The 27,443-nt window shown below is 39.5% G+C and overlaps 1 protein-coding gene across 2 annotated transcripts in view; it reads right to left on the bottom strand.

The window, feature by feature from the left end:
- The window catches only part of PLCE1 (phospholipase C epsilon 1), a gene marked incomplete at both ends in the record, with an annotated part of 213,908 nt that overhangs the window by 41,684 nt on the left and 144,781 nt on the right, over positions 1-27,443 (bottom strand). Inside the window, 9 exons of one of the 2 annotated variants that reach the window (XM_084245919.1) lie at positions 730-866; positions 950-1,072; positions 4,436-4,544; positions 5,135-5,252; positions 6,058-6,240; positions 13,371-14,046; positions 22,810-23,015; positions 24,565-24,823; positions 26,154-26,299. In XM_084245919.1, coding sequence (XP_084102045.1) covers positions 730-866; positions 950-1,072; positions 4,436-4,544; positions 5,135-5,252; positions 6,058-6,240; positions 13,371-14,046; positions 22,810-23,015; positions 24,565-24,823; positions 26,154-26,299 — 1,957 coding nt within the window. Of the gene's footprint in view, positions 1-729; positions 867-949; positions 1,073-4,390; positions 4,545-5,134; positions 5,253-6,057; positions 6,241-13,370; positions 14,047-22,809; positions 23,016-24,564; positions 24,824-26,153; positions 26,300-27,443 lie in introns of both variants that reach the window. The other variant, XM_084245918.1, reaches the window with a different exon arrangement.

Raw genomic sequence — 27,443 nt, forward strand, 5'->3', positions numbered from 1 at the left:
ACCCAAATGAGTTGACAACTTATATCCACACAAAACCCTGCACACATTTATAGAAATTTTATTTTTAATTGCTAAAAATTGGAACACCAAGATGTCCTTCATAGGAGAATGGATATACTGTGGAATATCCATACAATTGAACACTCTTCAGTGATAAAAAGAAAGGTGCTATGAAGTCATGAAGAGTCAGGAAGGCACCTTAAGTATGGTTGCCAAGCGAAAGAAGCCAATGTGAAAAGGCTAACTTATTCTATGAGTCCAACAATAAAACATTCTGGAAAAGGCAAGACTATGGAAACAGGAAAAAAGATCAATGGTTGTCAGGGATTCAAAGGGAGGGTGGGAGGAATAAAAAGGTGGAGCATAGGACAATTTTAGGGCCACCTTTAGCCTGAACTCTACAGGTCTCAAACCTCTGCTGATCTTTTTTTTTTTTAAATTTTTTAAAATTTTTGCATAGAAGAACTGGGGTATAGGACAGAGGTGTGGGGAGTGAGAGGATTCAGAGAGTAGGGAGCAGAACAGGCAGATCTACTGAAATACACTGCTGAGGGGAGTAGCGGGTGAGACAGGAGAGGTTTGCTGCACTATGTGGGTAGCTCCCTGGCAGGGGATCGAATTCAGGCCATAAACGTAATAGTGCTGAGACTTAACCACTAGGTCACCAGGGAGGCCCTAAGCTTTGCTTTTAGATAGAAAGGCCTCAATGGGAAATACCATTATACAAACCGAGGTCAGGCTGAAGGTCGCTGGTGTTCTCATCGATTGTCAGGTTGGTGTAGAGTGGGGCTGGCTCGGGGCTGGCTCGGTTGCAGGGTACTGCGTAGATGTCAAAGAGGTCCTTCAGGTCCTTGCGGCTCCTGACACTGGGCGAGGGAAGCAAAATGCCTCACGTTTAGCGTGGCGATAAACATGGCAGGCTGAGAATGATAAGAAGAACGTGCCTTACCTGAATGATTTGAACAGCTCAATGAATTCAACAAAACTCATGTTACTGTCTGAAACCATGAGGTTTTGAAAGCCCTTCATTCCTCCTGTGATCCGCCCATGCCAGCTGCTGCTGCTCCATGCACTGTAACAAAGACAGGCTTACTAGGCAAGACTGGGCAGTGCCCACCATCTGCCCCCGAATGTTCTCGGATTAACAGCATGAGCTGAAAGGTGGGTTGCAGGCCGTTTAAGGTCCAGGCTATTGTCCATACTGTCTTTTCATTTCTCTCAAAGTTAATCTATACTGTGTCAGGAGAAATGTAGCATCTTATGCACTTAAACCATTTCACGTATGGAGCCTATTCAATAAGAGTGCAAGGCTGAGGTTCATATTTCTCTGCTAATCATAAAAGGTCTTTGAGATCACAGGATGATGGGGGGAGGGTAAAAAGCTCTAAGTTCAGTGTTTTTGAAGAAAAATAATATTAGAGTCCCAAACTACTTGTCATGATCTATGGAGAATAGTGCATGTTATTTCTAAATTATAGAAACATTTAAGAAGGAAGTCTTGAATGTATCAATGTCTTCTCTTTTTCCTTTTTGAACTGGTTCTTAGATGAAACTAGGGGAGGGCTTTTAATATTTTTTTTTAAGATTTATTTATTTATACAAGAACTGGGGTACAGGCCAGAGACACGGGAAGGTGAGAGAATTCACCAGAGACAGAGCTGGTAGCAGAAAAGGCAGATGGACCAAAAACAATGCTGAGGGGAGCAGCAGGTGAGACAGTAAAGGTTTTCCGTGCCATGTGGGTATCTCCTGGCCTACTGGGAATCGAACCCGTGCTGCAGAGGCTGCGGACAGCTTCACAGCACTACGCTCAACCCGCTGTGCTCAACCCGCTGTGCTCAACCCACTGCGCCACTGGGAAGGCCCAGGGCTTTTAATATTAATGGAAAACGTGAGTCACAAAAACTTGAAGAATGGAAAACACCTTTCAGGGTTAGATTTGCACCTGCCCAGGCTGTTGTTACTCAACATAAAGATATCCATCACTAGGTCAAAAACTCAGTCTAGCTGTTTGACAATATTTTAAATTTCTTACACTGGTTCCCTCATAGGATAGTAAGAGAAATGTTTTGATTATGGTTTTCAGTTAAATTAATGAAGAGTATCTTTCTTTATGTCATTTTTCAAGACCTTTTTCATTTATTAGTATTACTTTTTAAATTTAAATATTTCAAATATATTAAGAGAGCATAGGGAATACTGTAATGAATAGCCAGTGGATCTTCAATCCTGCTAACAATGCTTATTCATGAGAATTATTCTGTGTTGGTATCTGAAGGTCACCTCCATTAAAGTAAGAGTATCCTAAAAGGATGGATTAATAGTTCATTGCAGGCATAGGTTGTGGAGCCCCAATGTGGTGTAAGAACAGAAGGTAGAGGTTCAGGAAGAACAGAAAGGTCAGATGAAGGGATTTTATCATTTGCATTTAGACAAGCACATTCCTGTCTTCCTTCCTTCCAGTTCCAGCTTTAGCTACCGTCTCTAGGTACCATTTCCCTCTGACTTTTATTTTTTTAAAAAAAAGATTTATTTATTTATGCATGCAAGAGCTGGGGTACAAGCCAGAGATGGGAGGGGGTAAGAGAGTGGGGAGCAGAACAAGCAGATGTGCTGAAATACACTGCTGAGGGGAGCAGCGGGTGAGACAGGAGAGGTCTGCTGCGCCATGTGGGTAGCTCCCTGGCTGGGGATTGAACACGTGCTGCAGTGGCTGCGGATAGCTTCATAGTGTTCTGTCTTAACCCCTTGCACCATCAGGGAGGCTTTTTCCTCTGACTTTAGGAAACTGTACTTGTCTTTCCCCACATGACTCAGTCTTACTTGAACAGTGTTTTTGGGCTGATTTTTCTTCTCCTGCCTTGTCTTTTCTTTCTGGTTTAGACTATTTGGTGGACACTGGTGGGGTCCTGTGATCTTGTACCTGGCATGTTAGTTTTTTCCTTCCACCCTATTTGAAAGTATCTTCTCTTACTCTAACCTTCCTTTCCTGGCTCATGAGTGGTTGAAATAAAGGGGACAGCCACTTAATCCAAGTTATAGTAGCTGAAAGGCGTAAAGAATTCTGATTCTTTACCCCGGCTGCTCCCCGGCCACCGGAGGAGGGTCCCGTATGGTGTGCAGACCTCTCCTGCTGCCCGCTGCTCCCCTCAGCAGTGTACTTTGTCAGTCTGCCTGTTCTGTTCCCCGCTCTGGCTCTGGTGAATTCTCTTACCTTCCTGTGCTTCTGACTATACCCAGTGCTTGTATAAATAAATAAATAAATAAATAAATCTTTAAAAAAAAAAAAAGAATTCTGATTCTTTGTAATTTTTTATTTTGTTACTAAATTTGTGGAAAAGTTGCAAGAGTGGTTCAAAGAATGCTCATGTACCCTCAACACAGTTTCACAAGTGTAGAAATCTGAATGTATAAAGCATTCAATTTTGTTCATTATTACACTGTGAAAGAAATATTCCATTTTAAATATGACTTATATAGGATTCTTATTGAGAGAGAGAGAGAAAGAGAAAGAGAGTGTTTAGCATTTCCAAAGCCAATGTCTGCACAGTCCCAGTTCCTCCTCTTGCCCTTTGATTAAGTGGAATGGCTGTTTTATCTTGGTTCTGTCTGGAATCTCTATAGTTCTTAAACTTTAGTGTAGGCTAGAGGGGATGGGCTTGGCATTCTGGTTTCAGTGAAACCAGCAGAGATGATTCTCACCTTGTAATTTGCATGGATCTTATAAAATGATTTACTATTAATATCAGCCTGAGAATTATATCTGAACATATACAACTTGCTATAATAGAGCCATGTCTCCAGGCATATATACTACATATAAAAAGAGAGTATTAAACTGTATTTCAATAATTAGTAAAGGGTAAAGCAGCTTATATTAAAACTTAAGTTATAAAGCAGTGTTATCGAACAGAACTTTTAGCAATGACAAAATTGTTCCACATCTGCACTTCAGTACAGTAGCCTCCAGCTGCTTGGAGTTGTGGGGCATTTCTAACATGGCTGTTGTGACTGAAGATCTGAGTTTTAGATTTAATTTGCATTTAAAGAGCTACTATATTGGATAGTGCAGATTGGAGAATCACAGCTTGCATTTCACTTCTGAATGGTTGGTTTCTCAATTAGGAGCAAGTATAAGTAATATGACAAGTAGGAGTATAAAATCAGGAAAACTAGCAGCACTTAAATACATATATACATATATGTGTGTATATATGTGCACACACACACACACACACACACACACACACATATATATATATAAATTTTCAATGTGATTGGTAAGTTAAAATTAGAGACAGTTTTTCCATAGTGCCCTGGAAGAATGCACCCTTCTATACAATTTGAATGATGAGAAGGGTCCCTCTGTTTTATCATGTTAAGGCCCCACCTGGATGGGATCTTGTTTGCAGACAGCACAGGGGAGGACACTGGCCTGATGGGAGATGACGTCCCGGCAGCCAAGTTAGGGGAGTTAGCCGTGGTCAAAGAGTGGGCTCTTCTGGAAGGGAGAGGGTTAGGAGGGCTAGCGATGACATTCGCCTCTGTGAGAGTGAAAGACAGAAAAGAGAATGACTTCGATTATACTTCCTCTCAGAAGTCAGATGAAAATCAAAGATGCTTCTAAATGTCTAAGCAAGTCAATCTCTCTGCAGGCAATTTCAACACTAGTAGCATTCAAATATTTTGGATGAATAGACTTATCTGGTATGTTCTCGACCCTGGCTATACATTAGAATCATCTGGGGAGCTTAAAAATATATAGAGGTCCAGGTTTCTGAATAAGTTGGTCTGGAGCATCCTTGTCCAGAACATCCAGACATTTTGTTTTACAAGCTCTAATATTCAGGCAGGGTTGAAAGCACTGGTCTAATCTATCAAATTGTATCTTGTAGAGCCAATAATCCTTATCAAAACTGCAAGTTAATTAATGGGACCTTTCTTCTAAGCACACCAGGCTTGCAGAAATACTTCTTGGGTTCCATTATTGAATTAAAAACAAAGCCAAAAATATTATCAATAAAAAGAGTAGTGTTAAGAAAGCCCACAGTACTTAAACAACAACTTAAAACTTAATGCATATTTTTTCCATAAAATTAAAAATAAATCTCAGATGTGGAATATGCTGCTTTACCTGATTCTTCTTGTTCATTAACGTCTTGAGGGTCAGACCCACTCCGGCTCCGACACTCTTTGTGCATTTTAGCCTTTCTGGTGGCCATCTCGTCATCAGTTGCCTCTCCACTCTCACCCTGGGGACACAAAACTCAGTTTCTCATTCTGTATTTCTCTCCTATGACTATGTAAGTTCAGGTAGGTCCCTGAACTCTGAAACCAGCAAAGACCTAAGCGAAGCCTGGCCATTTATCTTTCACTATAAAGCAGCATGCCTCAGGGAGCAGGCCGCCACGATGAGCCATCGGGCCCTGGAGTCTCTGAATAGAGATATGTCTGTATGTCTCAATATTCTACGAAGCAGATGAAATTTTATCTAGGCATCAACGGCCTCCCACATGCAAACCATGGAAAAATATATTCCATGTTATAATGATAATACAGATAATGTAACACATGTGATATGGTATATAATATATAGTGATAATTATATATATTTCTATTATTTCTACTTCAGTTATGATAATGTACTGAAGGTTCATTCACATTGTAGCAGATGGCAAGATTTCCTTTTTTTTTTTTTAAGATTGAATAATATTCCATTGTATGTATATGCTACATTTTCCTTATTCTTCATGTGTGGATGGACATTTAGGATGCTTCTTAAGCTGTGCTCTGTATTATTTTGGCTACGAACCTTCAATATCTGATTCCTTTTCTTGCTATTCCTTCCTTGCCCATCAGCAGAGCCCATGTTCCCACTTGGAGTATGATCCCATCACTGCATGTGCTTCTTTGAACAAGTCAAATCCTTTTCTGCCTCTTGGTTTTATACCACCTCTTATCCCAAACCAAATGATCTAAGGGAGTTTATAGTGGTGAAGACCATTCAGTAGTCCTGGATGACTGGGATTGATGCTTAATAAATAAGTAATACTTTACTCTCATAAGGATTTTCTTCTTTTTCTTGGTGGTGCTTATGCCCAAGGTGTTGTTTCTCTGCATGTTAGGCTTCTCGGCACTCTTTGCTGATGTCCCAGGGCTGGGGTTTCGAGTACTCCATCGTCTGCCACCAAACAACTCCACAGCATGAGCCAAAGTTGGGCCTTCATATCGCCCATCATCCTATAAAAGAACCACATGCCAAACACATAAGGGAACAGCAGGCATGTGGAACTGAACATATTAATGACTTCCAATAAATTCCCAGAGGTGCAATTGCCCTGGCAACCAAAAGAATAATGATCTGTCCACACAAGTGGCTGTTTTCTAGCTATTGGGATTTTCTAGTGGACATTTCATAATGTCCTCTGTTGTCCTGATCAAATCTCTGCTAATATGCTTGATGGGCCACATGCAACTGGAATTATCAAATACATATTTTTCTTTCCAATTTCAAAGTTTATGTTCCAATGTTACCATTGTAGGAAAAGTCATTAAAACATAACTCGCAAATCAGGGCTTTGGTATGTATGTATGTATCTATGTAAGTAAAATCAAGTTCTATTTGTTATTGTATCTCTCCAGGTAGATTTTCACCTAGTTTGATGCTTGGGACAGTCTGACTTGAAATACAGGGAATTCATTTGGAGGGCTCTGGGGAGCACCTTAAATAGTTGGACAGCTATCCTCTTGAATGACAAATATGTAGGGATAGAGAGCCTGGGGGACTTGAACACCATGTATGTTATGATGCTGTGAGTTGCAGAAACATAAGTGAGGGGCAGGTTAATGGACTATAATAGTTGCTTCTCATAAGGCAATTCCATATAATTTACACTCAGTAGCAACAGTGATTTATTAATAAAACAATGGTCAACAAATCTCCCTATAAGTCAGGAAAGTAAGTTAACAAACTACTAACATTTGCATATGAATCAGAGATAATATTGATGATATTTCACACGTTGTGGAAAAGGACTCTTTTAAAATTAATTTCCATTTACTCTTTTAACTTTCTTCAGACTTTGAAGATTAGTCCTCTTGTGCAATTCTAAAGGAATGCTTATAAATACATTTTGCTTAGTAGTAGATAATATGTAAATGATAAAGAGGCTTTGAGTGTGTGTGTGCTTCTTCATCCTAATGGTCAATGACTAACTGATTTTGACTTAGTTGTGACCTCCCACTTCCTGTATCCTGTTTTGGATCCCTGGATGCTAAGTAACTTGGATACTTGATGTGGGAAACATTTTGGTGATCTCTGGTAGTGGATATCTGTGTCTTATGCCTGTCCATTAATTATTTCTCTACTCTTTCACTATACCCCAACTTTACTTTATCTCTTTTCCACTGGATATAGTCTTGGGAAACATCCTCCCTTGATCAATGGTTGTCACATGACTCAAACAAGGCAATCAGAATCTCCATCCTGGAAAATGAATCTTGACTGAAATGTTACAGAGATGAAAATGGTTGAGACAAGTCTGCTGAAGAAAGTCCTTTTAATAAGTCACTGAAACTGACTATGAAGAAAAATAAACATTTTGTTTCAATTTCATAAATAAGTTTTAACTACTTTATTGAATAATATACTCTGACTCTAAAAGAAATTTTGTAAAAATTGTGTCCATGAATTTTAACCATTGCATCTTAAAAATCTTTAGTAGAACCCTTCATTAATATAAAAAACTTTTGCCCTGCAAAAGGCAATGTCAGGAGAATTAGAAGATAAGCCACGAACTGGGAGAAACTATTTAGAAAAGTAACATTTGACAGAAGACAGTTATCTAAAATATATGAGGAATTCTTAAGTTCAACAGTATGAAAACAGATAGTCCAATTAAAAAAATGGGCCAAAGGTGTCTTAACAACACCTTGCTGAATTAGATATACAGATATCAAGTAAGCATATGAAAAATGGCTCCACATCATACATGTGTCACCAGGATTCTGCAAATTAAAACAATGAGATACGACTACATACCTATCAGAATGGCCCACATTCAGAATATGGATGCCACCAAATGCTGGTAAGGATGCGGAGCATACTCGGATTGGGAATGCAAAACAGTGCAGACACTCAAGGCAGTTTGGCAGTTTCTTATAAAACTAAACATACTCCTTTCATATGATCCAGCAATCACACTCCTTGTTATCTACCCCAGAAAGCTGAGAACTCATATCCACACAACAACCTCCACACCAGGATGTCCTTTGTAGGCAATGGATAAATAAACTTTGGTACATCTAGACAATGGTATGTTATTCAACACCAAATAGAAATGAGCTATCAAGCCATATAGACATGGAGAGATTTTATTTTATTTTATTTTTTTAAGATTTATTTATTTATTATTTATTTATACAAGCACTGGGTACAGTCAGAAGTGCGGGAGGGTGAGAGAATTCACCAGAGCCAGAGCGGGGAGCAGAGCAGGCAGAATGGCGAAGTACACTGCTGAGGGGAGCAGCGGGTGGCAGGAGAGGTCTGCGCGCCATGTGGGACCCTCCTCCGGTGGCCGGGGAACAGCCAGGGATCGAACCAGCACTGCAGAGGCTGCGGGCAGCTTCGCAACCCAGTTCTCAACCGCTGCGCCACCGGGGAGGCCCAGACATGGAGAGATTTTAAATAAATATTAGTAAGTGAAAGAAGCCAGTCTGAGAAAGCTAAACATAGTTGGATTCCAATCATAAGACTTTCTGGAGATGTAGAACTATGGGACAGTAACAAGATCAGTGGTTGCTAGGGAAGACTGGTCTGGGGTCATAGGAAGGGATGAGTAGGCAGAGCACAGAGGACTTTTAGGGTAGTGAAAATACTACATATGATATTATAATGGTGGATATTATATATTATATATTTGTATAAAGCCATAGAATGCACAACACTATCAATAAGAATGAATTCTGTGGTAAGCTATGGACTTTGGGTGATTATGTGTTAATGTAGGTTCATCCTTGGTAAAAAGTACCATTCTGATGAGTGATATTGGTAATGGGGAGGTTATGCAAGAGTGAAGGGGGGTTTATGGGATATTACCCTACCTTTCTCTCAATTCTATTGTAAACCTATAATCTACACACAAAAATAAAATCTTTAATTATAAAAACAAAACCTTACTAAATCCATTACCTATTATACATGAAAGAATCAGCATCATTAGCCTGTAATGCTTTGGTTTTGCTCAATTTAGATCATCCCAGCATGTTAGCCCTACTAATGGAAATATGTTGGGCCTGAAGAAGCAGAATGCTTTTGTTTAATCCTTTAGGGAGACTTTCTGGGAACTAAAATGTCATTTTGAATCTTGTTTGGAATGGGTGAAGGATGTATCTTCCTTTTTAATGTGGGGGAAGGACTGTGGTTAGTGAAGTAACATTTTCAGTTTTAGAAAACATTTCTTTTTTTTTTAAATTTTATTTTTATATTTCCCATACAATTGCAACTCCCTTATTTTGACCCCATCCCTCCTTTCCCCGCCCCCACCCCCCATGGTGTGCCTGTGGTTCATAGTTGTTTGTGGATTTTGATTTTTTCTTTCCTATAGTTATTCTTTTTCCTGGTCCATATTTAGGTTTTCTAGATTCCTGTTATGACTGAGACCATCCGGTATTTTTCTTTTTCTTTCTGGCTTATTTCGCTGAGCATGATCCCTCCAGCTCCATCCATGTTGCTGCAAATTGCATGTGTTTATCTTTTTTGAATGCTGAGTAATATTCCATGGTGTATATGTACCACATCTTCTTGATCCACTCATCTACCTTTGGGCATTTGGGTTGTTTCCAAAGCTTAGCTATTGTAAATAGTGCTGCCATAAACATAGGGGTGCAGGTGCTCTTTGGAATTAATGTTTCTGTGTCCTTTGGGTAAATACCTAGGAGTGGAATTGCTGGATCATATGGAAGCTCTATCTTTAGTAGGTTGAGGAATCTCCACACAGCTTTCCATAGTGGTTGGACCAGTTTGCACTCCCACCAGCAGTGCAGGAGAGTTCCTTTTTCTCCACATCCTTGCCAACATTTGTTGTTGCTAGTTTTTTTTTTTTTTAATATGTGCCATTCTCACTGGTGTAAGATGGTATCTCATTGTAGTTTTGATTTGCATTTCCCTGATTACAAGTGATGTTGAACATTTTTTCATATGACTGTTGGCCATTTATATTTCCTCTTCAGAGAAGTTTCTTTTTAGCTGTTCTGCCCATTTTTTGACTGGATTATTTTCTTTGTAGAAAACATTTCTTATGGAAGTTGGTATTAGAAAACTGATTCTCTCAAAATAGCCATACCTTTTAATCCCTTGGCTTATCTTTTTTTAAAAATTTTTAATGTACCATTATTTTACACCCTTGTTTGTTTTTTCACAATATAAGATTTCTCCCCTCAGGTGTGGTCACCATTGTTTCCCACCACCAAAGTAGTGACAGTCCTTGCATATGATATCTTGAGGACTGTTAAATCCTTTGATGACAACACCAATCTCCTGGAAGATAGCCAAAATCTGTTTCTGCTACTCATGACCAAAGACATTTGCATGATAATCCTGTATTTGACTTTTTCATCTTCCCAGGGATCTTTCCAAATACCCAGGATTATGGGTCCTCACCTCTTTCCATGATTAGCTGGAGCAAAAGCTCACAATACCAGTCTTCAAGCCATATCCCATGTTAATTTCCCTGCAGTTTATTTTCTTGTATTCCTAGACTTCATTAAATATTACTATTTCTTCTTGTCTTCTACTTAGTCTCCTGTTAGGTCCATTTACATTTAATACTAAAATATTTTTGGTATTTGAAAGTAACTTTACATACATTTATCACACAAGGGAACTCAGATATGGAAAGATTATTTTCTATATAAGCCCTTTTCAAACTGGAGATGAAAAAGAAATACACTAAAGGGTTGTTAGCAGAAGTTTGGAAGCACCCAAGACTTCTCATAATTTTTTTTTTACCTTATAGTTACATTTAAATAGTTTTCTTTTGTACCTTAGATTTGCTCAGAGTCTTAAACGGGCTAAAGCTATTATTCTTAGTCACTAATAGGGGCATGTAGCAGTTAAGCATGGTGTCTATTTGACCTTTTATCCTCTAACTACCAAGTTAACATCTTTTGACTTTATTTTCTAAGACAGTTTGGGAAGTGGTCTGTATGATGTGAAAAGACCATTGATTTTTTTTTTTTTTTTTTTATAGAGGCATGTTCCATTTATTTATTTGTCTGCTTGTTTGTTTGTTTTGTTTATACATGCACTGGGTACAGTCAGAAGCGCGGGAGGGTGAGAGAATTCACCAGAGCCAGAGCGGGGGCAGAGCAGGCAGAAGGACCGAGGTACACTGCTGAGGGGAGCAGCGGGCGGCAGGAGAGGTCTGCGCGCCATGTGGGACCCTCCTCCGGTGGCCGGGGAGCAGCCGGGGATCGAACCGGCGCCGCAGAGGCCGCGGGCAGCTTCGCAACCCAGCGCTCAACCGCTGCGCCACCGGGGAGGCCCAGACCATTGATTTTTTTCACTTCTTTTTTCAGAAAAGAAATCTTGACTGTCAAATCTTGAGAAATATTATTTGTAAGATGTATTGTCTATCTTCCGAGGTGACTGATACAGAACAATAAGGGGAAGAACAGTATCTGTGTTTTCAGAAATGACAGGCATATGGAGCTCTTTTGCTTTTATATTTGCAACTGTGAGAAGGGATTGGTGTGGCTGTGTTTGCAACTGAGTGTGCTCCAGGTCATTTCATTCATCCCTGATCCAGCAGTACCTCTTACCTCTTATCTGCTGTTCATGATCTCAGCCACTGCCTCCTTCAGCAAAAACTGAAGGCTGCCACAGTAAGAAAGAAACCAACTAGACTTTATGCGTTAATTCAGTTACTTATGCTATAAGCATGGGAAGGAAACAAATGGAGCAAATAAACCACATTGGCTTTGTGACAGTGATTGTAATTGAGTTCAAAGATTTTGCTTTATCCAGGTTAGACGGATTTTCATGATTCTAGAGGGCTGGAGCATGATTAAAATTAAAAATCAATATTCATAAGACCTTTCTTCCAAGCAGCTAACTGCATTGAATGCTCCCTGTGGAGTAGATAGGAAGCAGATAACTTGGTTTCCATTTTAGATGAATTAACTAAAATGAGTTAACTTTGTGCTGAACAGCATTAGCATGATCATACGCACAGCCCTATCTGATTTTAATTAATTAATCAAGTTAGTTCCTCAGGATATCATATCCTGAGTACATAGTACTGCCTGGGTATGGGGAAAGAAAATGGAAAAGCAGTCTATGTTCCTTTACTAACTTCCCAGAGGGAAAGCTGTTTAATGATCAGAAGTATGTATGTGAAAAGTGTATGAAATCAGTCATGTGATTACTTTAAGTCACTGTTCTATATTTATGCTGTGACACTCTTAAAAAAAAGGCAATTCTTCCCTTAAATGATAGAAAAGCAGAACAAAGAAAAACGGAACACTTTGATATAACTCGTCAAACAACGCCATTTCAATAGTGTCACGTGGCTGGGTTTATGACTCAATTTCCAAGCAATCTCTGCCTCTGCCCTCTCTCCTTCCTTTCGCCTAACACGTGAGTCTGGTTACGCTGCACCTGACTTAGTGCAGTCTGGCTGCCATGCTTCAGTGGCATGTTAATGTAGCCAATACCTTGGGGCTATGGAGAAACTCACTCAGTTTAAGCAGCTGATGTGAGAAACTGTCTCCTAAGGGCTGTGGCTACTACAAATCTGCTTAGGAAGCTCTTCATGTATGATTTACCCCAAATTTGGGAAAGTTTCTTTTAACCTTAGAAGTTCTAGTTAGAAACAAACATACAGTAAGTTAAATAACTAAGAGTCCTGTAAAAAGATTCTAAAAGAACCAGCTAATCCCAAATTAGTAATAAAAGCATCCAGGTTGCAATGTTTTCGATTGGGATGTTGAGTAAGTTAAAATGATTATATGAAGTCGTTACTATCCAGATGTGAGAAGTACAATGAACACAGTCACTATTTGCATATAAAATAGTATTGGGACCTACTGTGAACCAGACATTCTCCTTTCACAAATGAATTTACAATATGGCAGTGCACATATTAACATGGTTAAATCTCATAGTCACCCTATGAATAGGTATCATTATTATTTCCATTTTATAGAGAATAAAAGGAGAGGTTAAAAGCTGCCCAATATCACCTGGAGAGTAACTGACTAAGCCAGGAGAATGAGTTATGGCATCTTATTGCCACAAGTGTGTTCTTACAAGATTTATGTCTTGAGAATTATGCTACTTGAGAATTATGAAGAAAAAGGGAAGGCATTACCTGATAGAGGCTGACATACTGTTTCCTCAGCCACTGCTGTCTTTGGTCGGGAAACTTCCTCATCTTTCTTACAGCTCTAGTGAGTTCCAACAATCCACTGAAGAGCATTTTAGCTGTGTGCTTTGGGGCCACAAAATGCAATAATCTATTATCTGTGGTTTGAAGTCCATAGAGCAGTGTCACACCAGTCTCTGCGAGAAGCATGCTACCCAGTTTGTTCTGAACACACACAGTGTGTATATCAATGCTAGGGTGTCCCATGTACACAGCCTTCACTGAAAACAGGTCCAAGACCCCCTCTGCTAGGCCACTTAATCCAGCACTGCCCAGTAACGGAAATTTACCAGGCTCAGATGTGTTACTAAGCACACCGAGTTTTGCTTTAGTACTGGCTGAAGAGGCCGTGGTGGGCTTTGTCCAGGTCAAGGTGCTATTGTCAGGCTGAAGCTGGAGGAAGCAGCGGGCAGAGAGGTGAGTGTCCTGGTCATAGTGGATGACTGTGGCCCCCTGTAGCAGGAACTGATGCACATCGGCCTGGATGGACAGCACATACCATGGGATGAGCTCTGTCCCATGGTCAAAGGCCTTCTGTGGCTCCTCTGACCCATAAAGGTCCCATTCTTTAGACTGTTCAAAGATGTCATTTTCAGAATCCAGCAAATCTCCGATTATAAACCTGATGGAAAGAGATACAAATCTGTCTTAAAATCAGAAGTGAAAATTCTCAAGACCTCTTACTGACAGTAGACTTCATTTTTCATTTCATTATGAATTCAAAATAGGGTAGGAAATATAAAAGTCACAGAACAATTTTTAATATTTGTACTCTAAAACCTGACATTTAGCAATATATCTAACTTAGGCATAAGGAAAGGAACTACTAGATCAACTACTGTATCTTTTAATACTAACAATAATCGTGTATTAGTTTTTTGTGTGTCAGAAAATGCATTAATACTTTATGTATATTTTGCATCTAATTTGATCTACTTGTGAAGTATTTTTGTTTATTTATTTATTTATTTGTTTATCTATATATTTATTTATATATAAGGAAACTGAGATTCAGAAGGGGTGAGAAACTTGGTCCAGATGACACAATTCAGAAGAGGCTACTAAAGGCAGGATTTTAGTCTGATTCTTTAGCCTGGAATCTTCATAGCTAGGTTTGTTTGTCCTCTACTTGATCATAAACAAAGTCATGACCTGAATACATTAGCGCTAAAACAGGCAAAAAAAGACTTAATGAGCTGGCCTGAGAAGTGTCTCTGCTAAATACAAAATACAAGTAGTTCAAAGATGCTCACTGGGAAATATAGTAATGGTGGCCGGAGGAACAAGAATAGCTCTCCTTGACTTAGTCTTTGATTTTCAGTTTGTGTGTGTGTGTGTGCATGTGTGTATGCACTTGCACATAAGGGACTTGTCTGCTTGGAAAATTTGGCAACTCAGGAACCTGGATATTAGGGTCAAGAGGACCTCCAGGAAAGGGAACATGTCTTACCCCTGTTGACAGTTACCTGACTGAGGTATTGGTCATGTTCCAATGTAAAGTTACCTAAAAAGAAATAAAACTTCTTTCTACACAGTCCTCTTTGGAAGGAACTCACTACGAGCAGCTCCTATTTAGGGAGTAGGGAGTTATGCGCTGCCTTCTAGAGGGCAGAACATTCAGTTTAGTTATTTGGAATTATTCTGCTTGGGAGATTTATTTCATTCTCTCCATTTGTTTATTAATTATGTACATGGACTCATGGACTTTATTTTATGTTTTGGACTATAATCTCATACTACTATATTTTGCTGCTCAAATGGTTCTGGTTTTGTCCCTCAACTTCTTTTATTTGGTTCTTTTGTCCCATTGCTATATGCCATTATTATGGGATTTTCTCGTTTTTTTTCCCTCCCTCCCCACCCCTTTTTCTTCCCCCTCCTTTCTTTTTACTTTCTAGCACAATAAGATGCTCCAGGCTCCTCCTCTGTATTTCCTACACCAGCCCTAGAACCATCCATTTCTCCAAGGACTTTTGCTTTCTTTTATTGAAAAATGCTTTTAGAAATGAAGATCTGGGTGCGAGGCGCAAATATATTCTATTTTATGCACTTTTATTATTATTACATTTCACCATAAAAAGTGAAGAAAGAAAGAAATCCTTTGTGTCTAACTTAGTTCCATCCCTCTGAAATTAAGGGAAAATCAATACTTCAGTCCTCTTATATAATACTATGTCCATGCTTCATACATGTGGTCTGGTGGCTAGGAACATGCCCTCTAGAGTCACCCTGGACTTAATTTGCTGTGTGACCTACTCAAATTGCTTAGCCTCTCTGAATCTCACTTTACTTATCTGTTCATGGCAAAAAGGCAATGACAATTTTACAGAATAAACATGAAGTTCAAATAATAAATCACTTGTTAAGTCTTCAATACAGTGTCTGACTCAGTAAAGTACACCACTGTAACAGAAGATAGAAGACTGTGGTTTCATTCCTGTCACCTCTCCTTTCTGTCCCCCCAGGCAAAGTCAGTCCAGCTGTTTCTCTAGCGGGGATTTCTTCAGGGCCACATCCAAGCCCTTTAATCTTTTTATTTCTCTTTTCTGGGACCATATCCACATTCTCCATATCACACTTCTTGTTGCTGTTTCTGTTTTAAGAACAAAAAGGATTCAACTGGTGAGCCTCAGTATCCATGAAATACAACGTATGTAACCTTAGACATAGACCTTCTGATTTTAATTTAGCAAAAGAAAGGGGGTTTCCCATATTCCTTTTAATTTGACTTCTGAGCTAACTCAAGTAATTTTCCAGTGAAAAACTACAGGCATTATGAAAAATAGTGTCTGGAAAGAAAAATGATGAGGCATCTCTGGAGCCCATTACTGCTGTGCTGAAATGATGTAAGCTGGGAGGACACTGTCTTTCTTAGCATCTGGTTCTGTTTTAGAACACAACACAAGAATGAATGCTAGGTGCTACTAATCCACCAAAAAGCATGTTTTGGGGACTGATGTCCAAGATAAAATTGACAATTGTTTATAATGACAAATTCATTTCAAGAAGGAAACTAATAGCTTTGTCACTTAGATCATATAGTGAATATCATACACTTGTGTGCCTGGTTCTCTCAGGAGAAAACTTTCTGTGGCTTGATGTGAAGGAATAGGTGGAACTTAATGGGTTATTAAGGAGCCAAATAACATTAGCCAAAGATCAAAGACGTGGCTTACCAGTATAGAAACTACATTGTCAAACTTAGGTCACATGCCTTAAGAAGAGGACCAAAGTCCAACCACTATGGAGAGCTGTGTGGAGATTCCTCAACCTACTAAAGATAGAGCTTCCATATGATCCAGCAATTCCACCCCTAGGTATTTACCCAAAGGACACAGAAACATTAATTCCAAAGAGCACCTGCACCCCTATGTTTATAGCAGCACTGTTTACAATAGCTAAGCTTTGGAAACAACCCAAATGCCCAAAAATAGATGACTGGATCAAGAAGATGTGGTACATATATACCATGGAATATTACTCAGCATTCAAAAAAGATACACACAAGCAATTTGCAGCAACATGGATGGAGCTGGAAGGGATCATGCTCAGTGAAATAAGCCAGAAAGAAAAAGAAAAATACCGGATGGTCTCACTCATAACAGGAATCTAGAAAACCTATATATGGACCAGGAAAAAGAATAACTATAAGGAAGAAAAAAATCAAAATCAACAAACAACGATGAACCAGAGACACTCTTGGGGGAGGGGGAGGGAAGGAGGGATTGGGGTCAAAATTGGGGTTGCAATTGTATGGGGAATATAAAAATAAAATTTAAAAAAAAAAAAGAAGAGCACCAAGGAATGAAAGTGAAAGATATTTGTATCCAGTCTCTGAAGGGGTTCTGGAGTATCTTTTAGCTAGAAATCTAAAGGAAGATAAAGGAAGATAAAGAATTTTTCTAATGTTCCCTGATGAAAATCTTTCTTTTTTAAAAAATTGAAATATAATTGACATGTAACATATTAATTTTAGGCATATCCAGTAACAATTTGGTATATATATATATATATATCCCATGAAATGAAATGAAAATCTTTTATTAGAGGGTAAGTGGACTATTTGTTAGCCTGGTGTTGTATTTTCCTCAATGGTTCATGACTTCCTATAAATTTAATAAGATTACATGAGCATGATTCATCAAGTGATAAACATAACCTAAATGGAATCTTTCAAGACTGAAGAAAATATACACTTTTCCCAAAGAACTGGCTGCAGCTGCTCCCTGTAAAAAATTCTTGAGTTTTAAGCTGACTTCTGGCAACTTCTTGCTTTTAATTAACCTAGCACCTTCCTCAATACAGGCAACTTCTAAATCATATCTGGACAGAGTGTGGCCTTTGGAGCCAGCAGCCTAAGGTTAAATCCTTTGCTAGCTGTGAGACCTGAATAAAACTATTGTGAGGATGAAAGCATTCAGTTTATGTAAAGTATTTAGGAAAGTGCTGAAAGTTGCTTGTCAACAAAAAACAGCATGTTAAGTAGCACTAATAATATTATTGTCTGGACTATATTTACAAAGTCAATGTCCTAGAACATAGCCACTCACACAAACATTGCTTCTGTGTAAAAACGGTATCCAAGTTCGAAGTTGGGATTCCAGTAATAAAAAGCTTAAATTAAATACTATGTAGACAGTGGGAAAATGGCTTTCCTTGTCACAGGTCATTGAAGCAGGACTGGGAGGACTGGGTCTCAGGTACAGGCCAAGGAGACAGGAAGAGAGAAATAGAAGGTTCCACGTATTCCTGGCCCCAGAAACTTCCAGCAAAGTTGTGATCAGGGTGTGGCAGACTGTGAAGAGGCCTGTCCTGAAGCAGTCAGCTGTACAGGTTAAAAGGAGTGTGTTAGTAAGTTTGGGACATGTCTGCACCATCCCCTGGAGAGTAAACTGATTGGTCTCCTATCATTTTATTATTTTGTGCAAGCGTATGTACATGTGGTAAATCCTGGTAACTGTTATCTTTTTGCTAATACTCTACTTTCTTAGAGCTTTCTTATTTTATATCCCTGTAGGGTTATATCTTCAGGCAAGTCTCTAAGGAGCTTGTTGGGATTGGAGGGTTCTGGAAAACAGCTCTTCCAGTGATGGAGGGGTGCGCCAAAAATGGAGTCTTCTACCAAGTTGCCCAGGACCCTCAGCTTGGTATGTGAACAGTGAACGGGCAGACATTAATTATAACAGTCACCATTTATATGGCATTTAGAATATAAACTTGCTTGTTTCACCTGCATCATCTTACAAATTCTCATGGCAGCCTCATAAAGCAATGTGATCATTCTTATTTCACAGATGAGAATGCTGTAGCTTAGTAAGATTAAGTCGTCTACCCAAGTGATACAAATAGTGATCGAAGTGGTGGTGGTAAGGTTCAGTTCCAGGCAGTGTGACTGCAAGTTTGAGCTCTAATCAGCTCAAACCACCGCCATTCTAACACTATTTTAGGAAATACTTGTTATCTAATTATGACCAAGTTGTCCAAATGCAGCTTCTTAAGCTGCAGCATCTTAGAGAAGGTCAGTAATACTGACAATAAGAACTTTAGTTCCAATATGACTCAAAACTTTTCTCCACACTCTGTATATTCTTAATTTCCATTTTCTAATAGTGGTGCTGCTCTATGCCTCTTTGACTTGCACATACTCACAGAGGCAAAGTCTATTTATTCTTCACGCTGTTAACTTTAAAAAGTCATTATTAAAGAGTTTATAGGTCATATGAAATGTAATTGGAAAGGTTTTAGAATTTAGATTTTCCTAATCTACAGGAACAAGAAATGAAAAGAAGCTGGGAGTTCCTCTACATTGATATTTTGATTCTCTCAACCCTGTTCCTTTCCTCCTGAGGTTTTCAACTTTTATGATTATTTTCCTGGAGTTTCTGGAGTGCTTCTAATGGGTTTTCTAGCAGGAGTGGCTGAGAGATTTGAGAAAAATTACAAGAACATCTTGCAGCTGAGAAAACCACAGGAACATGAGATTTTCCCTTCTTTCTTTCATGTAATTTTCACGGGGTGGTGGCTGCCTCATGAACAGAAGCTGGAGATTACTGTTTATAGAGTCTTTCTTTCAGCCAAATCAACAAGAAAGCATGGTTTATATGAGTTGTGGGATCTGGAAATTCCTTTGTCACACACAACCCCGAGCTGGATATTTTGATATGGGGCTTTGGAGGCAGAATGGATTCCCAAGCCCTTACAAATTGTCCTAGAAACAGACCTTGCTGATATGGTCTCACTGAATTTTATTACACAACCTCAGTCCCATCTTATATGTCCATGGTTCTTTTTAGTACAGTCCCTCAGGGTAAGGAAATGATTACTAATACTGAGGTATATAGATTTTATTGTGAGGATTTCAGCATGACATCATAGACTTATAAAACAATTGTTTGCATTATTCTACTTTTTTCCCTTTAGGAGTGTTTGCACTCCTAAAATTCTGGAAAATGGGAATTGAAAGAGAAATATTCTTAGGATGTAGAGGATAAAATGTTTAGGAAGGGGGCAAGGGAATAAGCAGAAAATTGGAAATAAATATGTCCATAGAAGAAAATAAAAAAAAATAAAAAACAAACAAATGTCACGAGAGGTAATGGGGTGATGCAAGGAATTTATCATTTGAAGGAATACCAGGGAAAGGAAAGGAGGTAAAGGGATCTCAGAGGCTAGGTCTCTGGGGTTCAATCATGGTAGCTTCCTAAAAGTATTTTAGAAAGGTTGACACTTTAGGTAACACACACACACACACACGCACACACACAATATTGACAATAAGAACTTTAGTTCCAATAGGACTCAAAACTTTTCTCCACACATCTGTATATTCTTTTTATTTTATTTTTTTTAAACGTTAGGTTTTTTTTTTTTTTTTAAGATTTATTTATTTATTCATACCAGCACTGGGTACAGTCAGAAGCGCGGGAGGGTGAGAGAATTCACCAGAGCCAGAGCCAGAGCAGGGAGCAGAGCAGGCAGACTGACGAAGTACACTGCTGAGGGGAGCAGTGGGTGGCAGGAGAGGTCTGTGTGCCATGTGGGACCCTCGCCCGGTGCCCGGGGATCGAACCAGCGCTGCAGAGGCTGCAAGCAGCTTCACAACCCAACGCTCAACCTCTGTACCACCGGGGAGGCCCATATCTGCATATTCTTAATTTCCATTTTCCAACAGTGGTGCTGCTCCTTCTGAATGTTATTATGAAAAGGTGCCTAGTGAATGTTATTATGAAAAGGCACCACATCATATTCATTATTTTATCTATTCAGTATCTTCGATAATAGGATAGAAGGAAGGAATTTTGTAGATCTTGTTATAGGGCAGCCCTGATACAAAACGGGGTGCCTGACTGTGGGTCCTCACCTGCATGCTTAAAAGGACTTATCAATACTCTACTGCAGGCACACGCGAAAGGTTAATAAAAGGTTTATTTACAAGGGAAGGGCAAATGCTGAAATGTACAACTCGGGGAGAAAAGTGGGAGACAAAGTTTTAAATGTGTCCTACCCTATCCGCTGATCAGGTATCCCAAATGGCACTCTGTGAGCTGGCCGTGAGCCAGGAGTCGTGAAGCCAGGAGGCGGGCGACAGAACGAGAGACCCCAAGGCCCACGTGTTTGGTTTTTATACCCAACCTGGCTGCTTAACTCCACCCTCAGGTTCCAGCCACCTTCCCTTTGGTGGTGACGGGATTTGTCTTTCCCAATGTCTTGATAACTTTGGTCTGGAGTGGGGGTGGAGTCCACAAAGCCTGTATGGGATTAGCTCAGAACATCCTTTCCCCCTAACAATCTCAGTGTGAGGAAAAGGTACACATCTCCCAAATATCTCTGATTTTTCTGGAAAACACAGTGACTCTTGTAATGAACGGTGACTCACAAAGTTTAGTTATTATGTAGACTGTATAGTACACATTTATGAATATACTATTTTTTCCTATCGTATTTTTCTTAATATCCTCAATAATTTATATTTATTCTAATATGCATTCTGTAAAATCTTTGTGGAAGGAGACAAATATATACATAGATATATTGATCACTATATAAATAGATAGGCAGAAAGAAGTAGATCTAGATTAAGGACTTCAATGGGTATAAAATGCTTTCCAAGCAGAAAAATGCTCACTTGTAGATGATCCTCTCTGTATCTACAGATTGCCACTTGTGTCAGCAAGATGTAGTAAGAATATATTCAGCTGACCTCTGATTTGAGATAAGCCTAATAAGAAAAGGTACTGTTAGAAGATACTTGTGAGACACTGTGGGAAGCACAGTCACAGTTAAACTTTGAACACCTGGGTCCTCTATGGAGCGATGGGCTGGAAAGTGAGGTATGGAAGAAAGCTCAGAGGTTTTGGAGAATCCGGACTATATAAATTTACCTCCTTAAAAACATAGCAGTGTTAGGGGATACAGACACAAGAGTTCATTTCTGTATGCACAATTGATTCTAGGGATCTAGCACAACAATGCCAAAGAAGTTATTTTCTGGAAGCAATGTAGGTTCACACACAGAGACAACCAGGGAAGGCTTTGTAAGACAAAAAGCAGTATCTTATGCACATGCATACATAGGTCTCAGACAACTATGAGGTCTTACTCATGCATACTGACTACAGATAAAACCTTTCCTGGCAAAGTGTCAAGGTCAGTAGAACTATTGTGGATGGTGCTTAAGGAGTCCTCTGGCTGGGCCAGGTTTTGCCACTGAGTTAGGTTTGGCCCAGAAGAGATGCCCCAGCACCTCTGATTTCTGCACTTTTCATCTGTTTGTTGGTGAGCATGCCTGCCCAGACCACAATGCCTGCAGACAACCAGTTGTTGGAAAACTGAACAATGACTGAGCTGCAGCTGCAGAGTTCACCTTAAAACATCGCACAAAGCACTCTTCTGAACCCCTGGTCTAGAATCAACTAGAAGCTGGGGTGCGGGGGAGGGAGGGAGAGCTGCTAAAAATACTGATTTTGGGGGTATCTCTCTAGCTCTAATACATCAGTATAGTTAATTCAAAAATATGTTAATACTTGCCCTATGTCTCATCAGTGACAAAAACCCCATTTTTATAGAAGCTAGGAAATAAATAAAAGATCATGGTTCTAATACGGAAATTGAATTTTTTAGAAATGGCAGTCTAGCCTTAGTTTTTTTGTTCTTTTTTTTTTGGGGGGGGGGAATAACAGCAGGAAGTTTAATTATTTGCAGTAATTTTAAGACAAAGCAACCAGGATAGAAAGGTCAATTCTAGTTCAGAAATGGTAAAGTCTAAAGATGAAGAGCATTGTTATCAATAAGAAATGGTGGGTTTTGAATTGCTGTCTTTCTGAAACCAAACTGAAATAGGAAAAAGAACAAACAGGCACTCCAGCTCTTAAAATATAAAACTTACTGCCATCGGGCTTTATCCTTCAAGGAATTCTTCCTGGAGCTGCTCCCTTCCCCCAGGCAGTCCTCTTCCTCCGCCTCCAGGCTCCTGCTGCAGCTCCTGATGATCTGAAAGATGCTGTTGACTGTGGACTCCTTCTCCGAATTCTTTAAGCCATTTTGCCCCACTCTTTGTAAGAAATTATCTTGTCCACTGTAATCGGCTACAAACTGCAGAAAAATATATGGAGAATATGCTATTGCAACTTCATATAATACCTCTAACTACTTGGTTTGGGAAATGAAATCATAATAGTCATAAATAATGGCATTTGTGCTTATTTTATTGGGAAGAAAAAGAACCTCCAGGAAAAACATTTTTTCACTTCACCACATAAAATATCAAAACTCACTCTTGTTTCCACTAAGACAACTTTAATCCCTCTAGGAATCTGCGCTCCACTTTGAATTTAAAACACAAAAAGCAATGTTATTCCAAGGTTCCCTGGGGAGGTTAGCCACTTTACAGAGGAAAGACTGGGTTATTTTATCTTGTAGTGAGAAGCTAGAAAAACCATGACAAAAGTATATTATTCTACGGAACCAGTTAAAATGATTGGGACCCAGTGAAAAGAATGAGAAACGGTGACATTTTCCTTTATTTTCCATATATCTTAGTGTAACATGCAGCCTGCCTGGTGGTTTTTAACCTCTATTGTCTGGATTCTTGATCAGGAAGTTTTTCTTGTCAGTGGGAAGAGCTGAGCTCGGCTTGGAGAGGCTGTGTTTGCTCCCTGAGAGGCTGGTGTGGGCATATCCTTGATACTTGCTTTAAGCCACGTTTCCTGCACTTTCACCCCCTTAAATAAGCCAGAGAGATGCAAGTTGTAGGACTGTACCCGCCTGTACCAGCTAGGGGCTCTCATATCTCTCTGATATCAGTCCTTTGTCCCCAGGAAGAGGCTAAAGTGTAGCAGTCTTCCTACTGCTGCAGAGAAGGAATCTGAGTGAGTGAGTGAGTACACGTGTGTGTATAGGAGGGGTCGGTGCGGGTTGAGGGGGAAGAATATGAGAATGTGTAAGTTAAGTTATGAGTGCCGTCACTTTGGTGAGAATCATCCTAGATTTAGGTGTGAGACTTCCAGGTATGGGACATCTCAAAATTTGCCATGAAGTTCCCCCATTTTAGTCCCTTCTTTCAAGCACCTGATGGGGTGCTTCTTCTCTCCCTGAGAGAAGAATGTCCTGAGTCAAAGCTCACAATGTCCTCTCCACTCAGGTACAAGAAGCAACTGACGTGGGAGAACTGAGGCAGCTGTGATCAGGAGCTGGAGCTCATCCTCAGACACAGCACCTGCTTCCCCAGGGTCCTCCCATAAAGGATGGAGAAAGGCAGTGTTGACTTGCCCCTGTCCTTTGTTCCCACTGATCTGGAAAAGTTAATACTCTAACTTGATTTCTCTTATCCCCTGCATCCAGATATTCCCACCCAAAGAGAGATGAATCCCCACCAACTTTACAAATAAAATCAGAAAGTATCAACCAATTTCATTTATACTTTGTCATATAAAATCAACTTTAATATTAAGCCCCAAACAGTACTGGTTGGCATTCTTTTCTCTGGAACTTTCAAGAACCTACTGTTACCCAGTACAGCAATGACTACTAATAGCCCTAGGCCCAGTAAGTTACCTCTTCTTAAGGTAATAAGGGATGACTAAGTAGACCTTGAGGTGGCCATGCTGGCTCCTCAGATCACAAGAACTTTGAAAGGCCTTACCTCTAAAGTTTCTTCTTGGGAATTGTACCTCGGGCAAAGCTTCATGAGGCCAGAGGCTCCATCGAGCACTTCACAGAGCTCCTTCAGAAACACCCCACAAAATGGAACCACTTTACAGCCAGGGATGTGCAGTGCCCGGGTCACCACCTTCTTGTACTCGCAAGAAGATTCGTGCTGAGCCATTGCGTCCTTCAGGCTCCTCATGGTCTCCAGATCAGACTGGTCCATGAACTGCCACATTTTTAAAACTTTTCGTGACCTGTTGCAAGTAAATGATATTTCAAAATTTTAATTAAAAATTAAATTTTTAAAAATTTATTGAGGTAATGATGGTTTATATTGTCATTTGTATTTTAGGAATATAGGACTCCCCCACAAAATAATATTCCATTGTGTGTGTGTGTGTGTGTGTGTGTGTAATGAATGAATTATCCATTCATTCATTGATGACACTTAAGTTGTTTCCATATCTTGGCTAATGTAAATAATGGAAGGAACATGGGAGCACATATATCTTTTTGAGTTAATGCTTTCATTTTCTTCATATAAATACCCAGGCAAGGAATTGCTGGATCACATGGTAACTCTATTTTTCATTTCTTGAGGAACCTCTTTGTTGTTTTCCATGGTGGTTGGAATGTATGTTCCACAGTGGTTCCAATGTATGTTTCCACAGTGATTCCAATGTATGATCTCACCAACAGTGCATGAGGCTTTCCTTTTCTCCACATCCCTTAACATTTGTTATTTCTTATCTCTTAAATAATAGCTAGTCTGACTTTTTTTTTAAAGAAAAGTAACACAAATTCTTTGTAGAAAATTTATCACAAAGAGAACCAAGTCATCTGAAATAGCCTTCTGTTCTTCTAGAATTTTTTCCTTCTTTGAGCCATGCCTGGTGCATTTCTAAGACTATTTTAAATGTCAGTGACATGTTCATTTGAGTTTATTCTTAGTTAAGAAAGTTCAAAAGGACAAAAAAAATTCCAACTCTGAGAATTTTCCTCTCCTCTCCCAACCCTATGTAGGGACCTGGAGAATCAAAGAAAAAAAATCTTGATTATGTTAGGAAGCAAAATCTATTTATAGTGAGAACCCTGGTTAGAAAGAACAACAACTATAGTAGATTCTCTCTATAAAGACTTTCTATAAACCAGACACACATGCTAAACAATTTAGATTATCTCATTGTATCCAAAGTAAAGAGGTAGGTGCTTTTATTATTGTCCCTGTTTTATAGGTAAAGAAACTGAGGCTCCAGGGAAAGAAAATGAGATGTAAGTTCAAGTAACTTACACCTATTCCATGGGGGAGACAGGATTTGATTCACTATTATTACGACTTGGCAATTCACATACTTTGTCCTCATACACCATGCTGCCTCCCACAAGTATGAAGGGCAGCTGATAAGGATTGTGACTAGCTTGCAGGAACTGAGTTGTGCAGCATCTGTGAGGAACAGGACTCATGGCACTAGCAGAAGACAATATGTTTTCTAAAAACGATCATATCAATTGTCTAGTTTGGGTAAAGGTGGTCACCTGGCAACTGATTCAGTATCATTCAGCTGGTTTTCCCTCTATCCATACCTGAGGCCAGCCAAGAACTCCATGACAGCGTTGTAGTTGCCCATGTTCCAGCAGCATTTGGCCACATGCACCAAGTATGAGAAGACTTCCCGCTTCTCCTCCATGGAGCCTGCAGTGAGGATCAGCCACGTCACCCAGGAGCTCACCTGGAAAACGCAGAGGGGGGCATCTACTGAAACTGTATGTTGGCCTTTTATAATTATTTTCCTGGAGTTTCTGTGAGTGCTTCTAATGGGTTTTCTAGCAGAAGTGGCTGAGAGATTTGAGAAAAATTACAAGAGCATCTTGCAAGCAGAGAGAACCACAGGAACTTGACATTTTCCCAGTTGAGAAATCTGAGGTGAAGCTCTAACCATCACTGCTGTGCTCTGGGTTTCTTCATTTTCGTCTTTAAAATCAGAAGGCAGAAATGTAACTCAGAATTCCCCTAATCTATAAAATTCTATCAGGATGTAAGAAAATAAGGCCTAAAGATAATATTGATTTAAATATATTTGATGGGTGTACAGCAAGATTAAATATAATCAGTGTACTTAGCCTATAAATGAATGATATTTATCAATAGTAAATTACATAACATCAAAGGAAAAATTACAAATATATATTTGAACTAGTTTTAGTTCTGTGATGCTGCTCAGATAACTAAATAATGAGAAAAACAAATACTTACATAGCACTTACTATATGCCAGGGCTTGTTCTAAGCTCTATATACGTGAACAGATTTATCTCTCACAACAATCCTAAAAGTCAGGGACTATTATTATCTGCATTTTATGGATGAGGGAACTGAGGGACAGATAGCCTGAGAGACTTGCTCAAGGTCCCCTACCAACAGGTGGCAAAGCCTGAATTTGAATTTGGTATGTGCCCCAGAGGTAGCACTATTAACCACGCATTAAATGCTTAATGTGTACACACGATCTTTACTGTTCTCATGCTCTGGGCTTAAATGGATTCTAATGTGATTTGATTTTTCTACTACATAGACTATAGTATGTAACAATAACCCATTACAAAGTCCCCCACTTTATATATACAGTCTCAAGATCCTCTGCTTAATCTCCTAAGATTATTTTCTGCTACCTAAATTTTGTTGCTTGGACACCAGAGTCCACCTAAGCTATTTCTCTATCTTGGCTTATGTCTGAGCTGATAAGTTGCTAACAAACCAGAGAATCCATTCTGATGGCCACCAGCCCTCCCTGCCTTGTGGCCCATAGCTGCACTTGGTCCAGCAACAGTGCTGGAACCTGGGGAGCACTCAATTTCCTGGTCTGAGTGAGAGGTA

Source organism: Talpa europaea (assembly GCF_964194135.1).
Source record: "Talpa europaea genome assembly, chromosome: 10".
NCBI classification, from domain to species: Eukaryota; Metazoa; Chordata; class Mammalia; order Eulipotyphla; family Talpidae; genus Talpa; species Talpa europaea.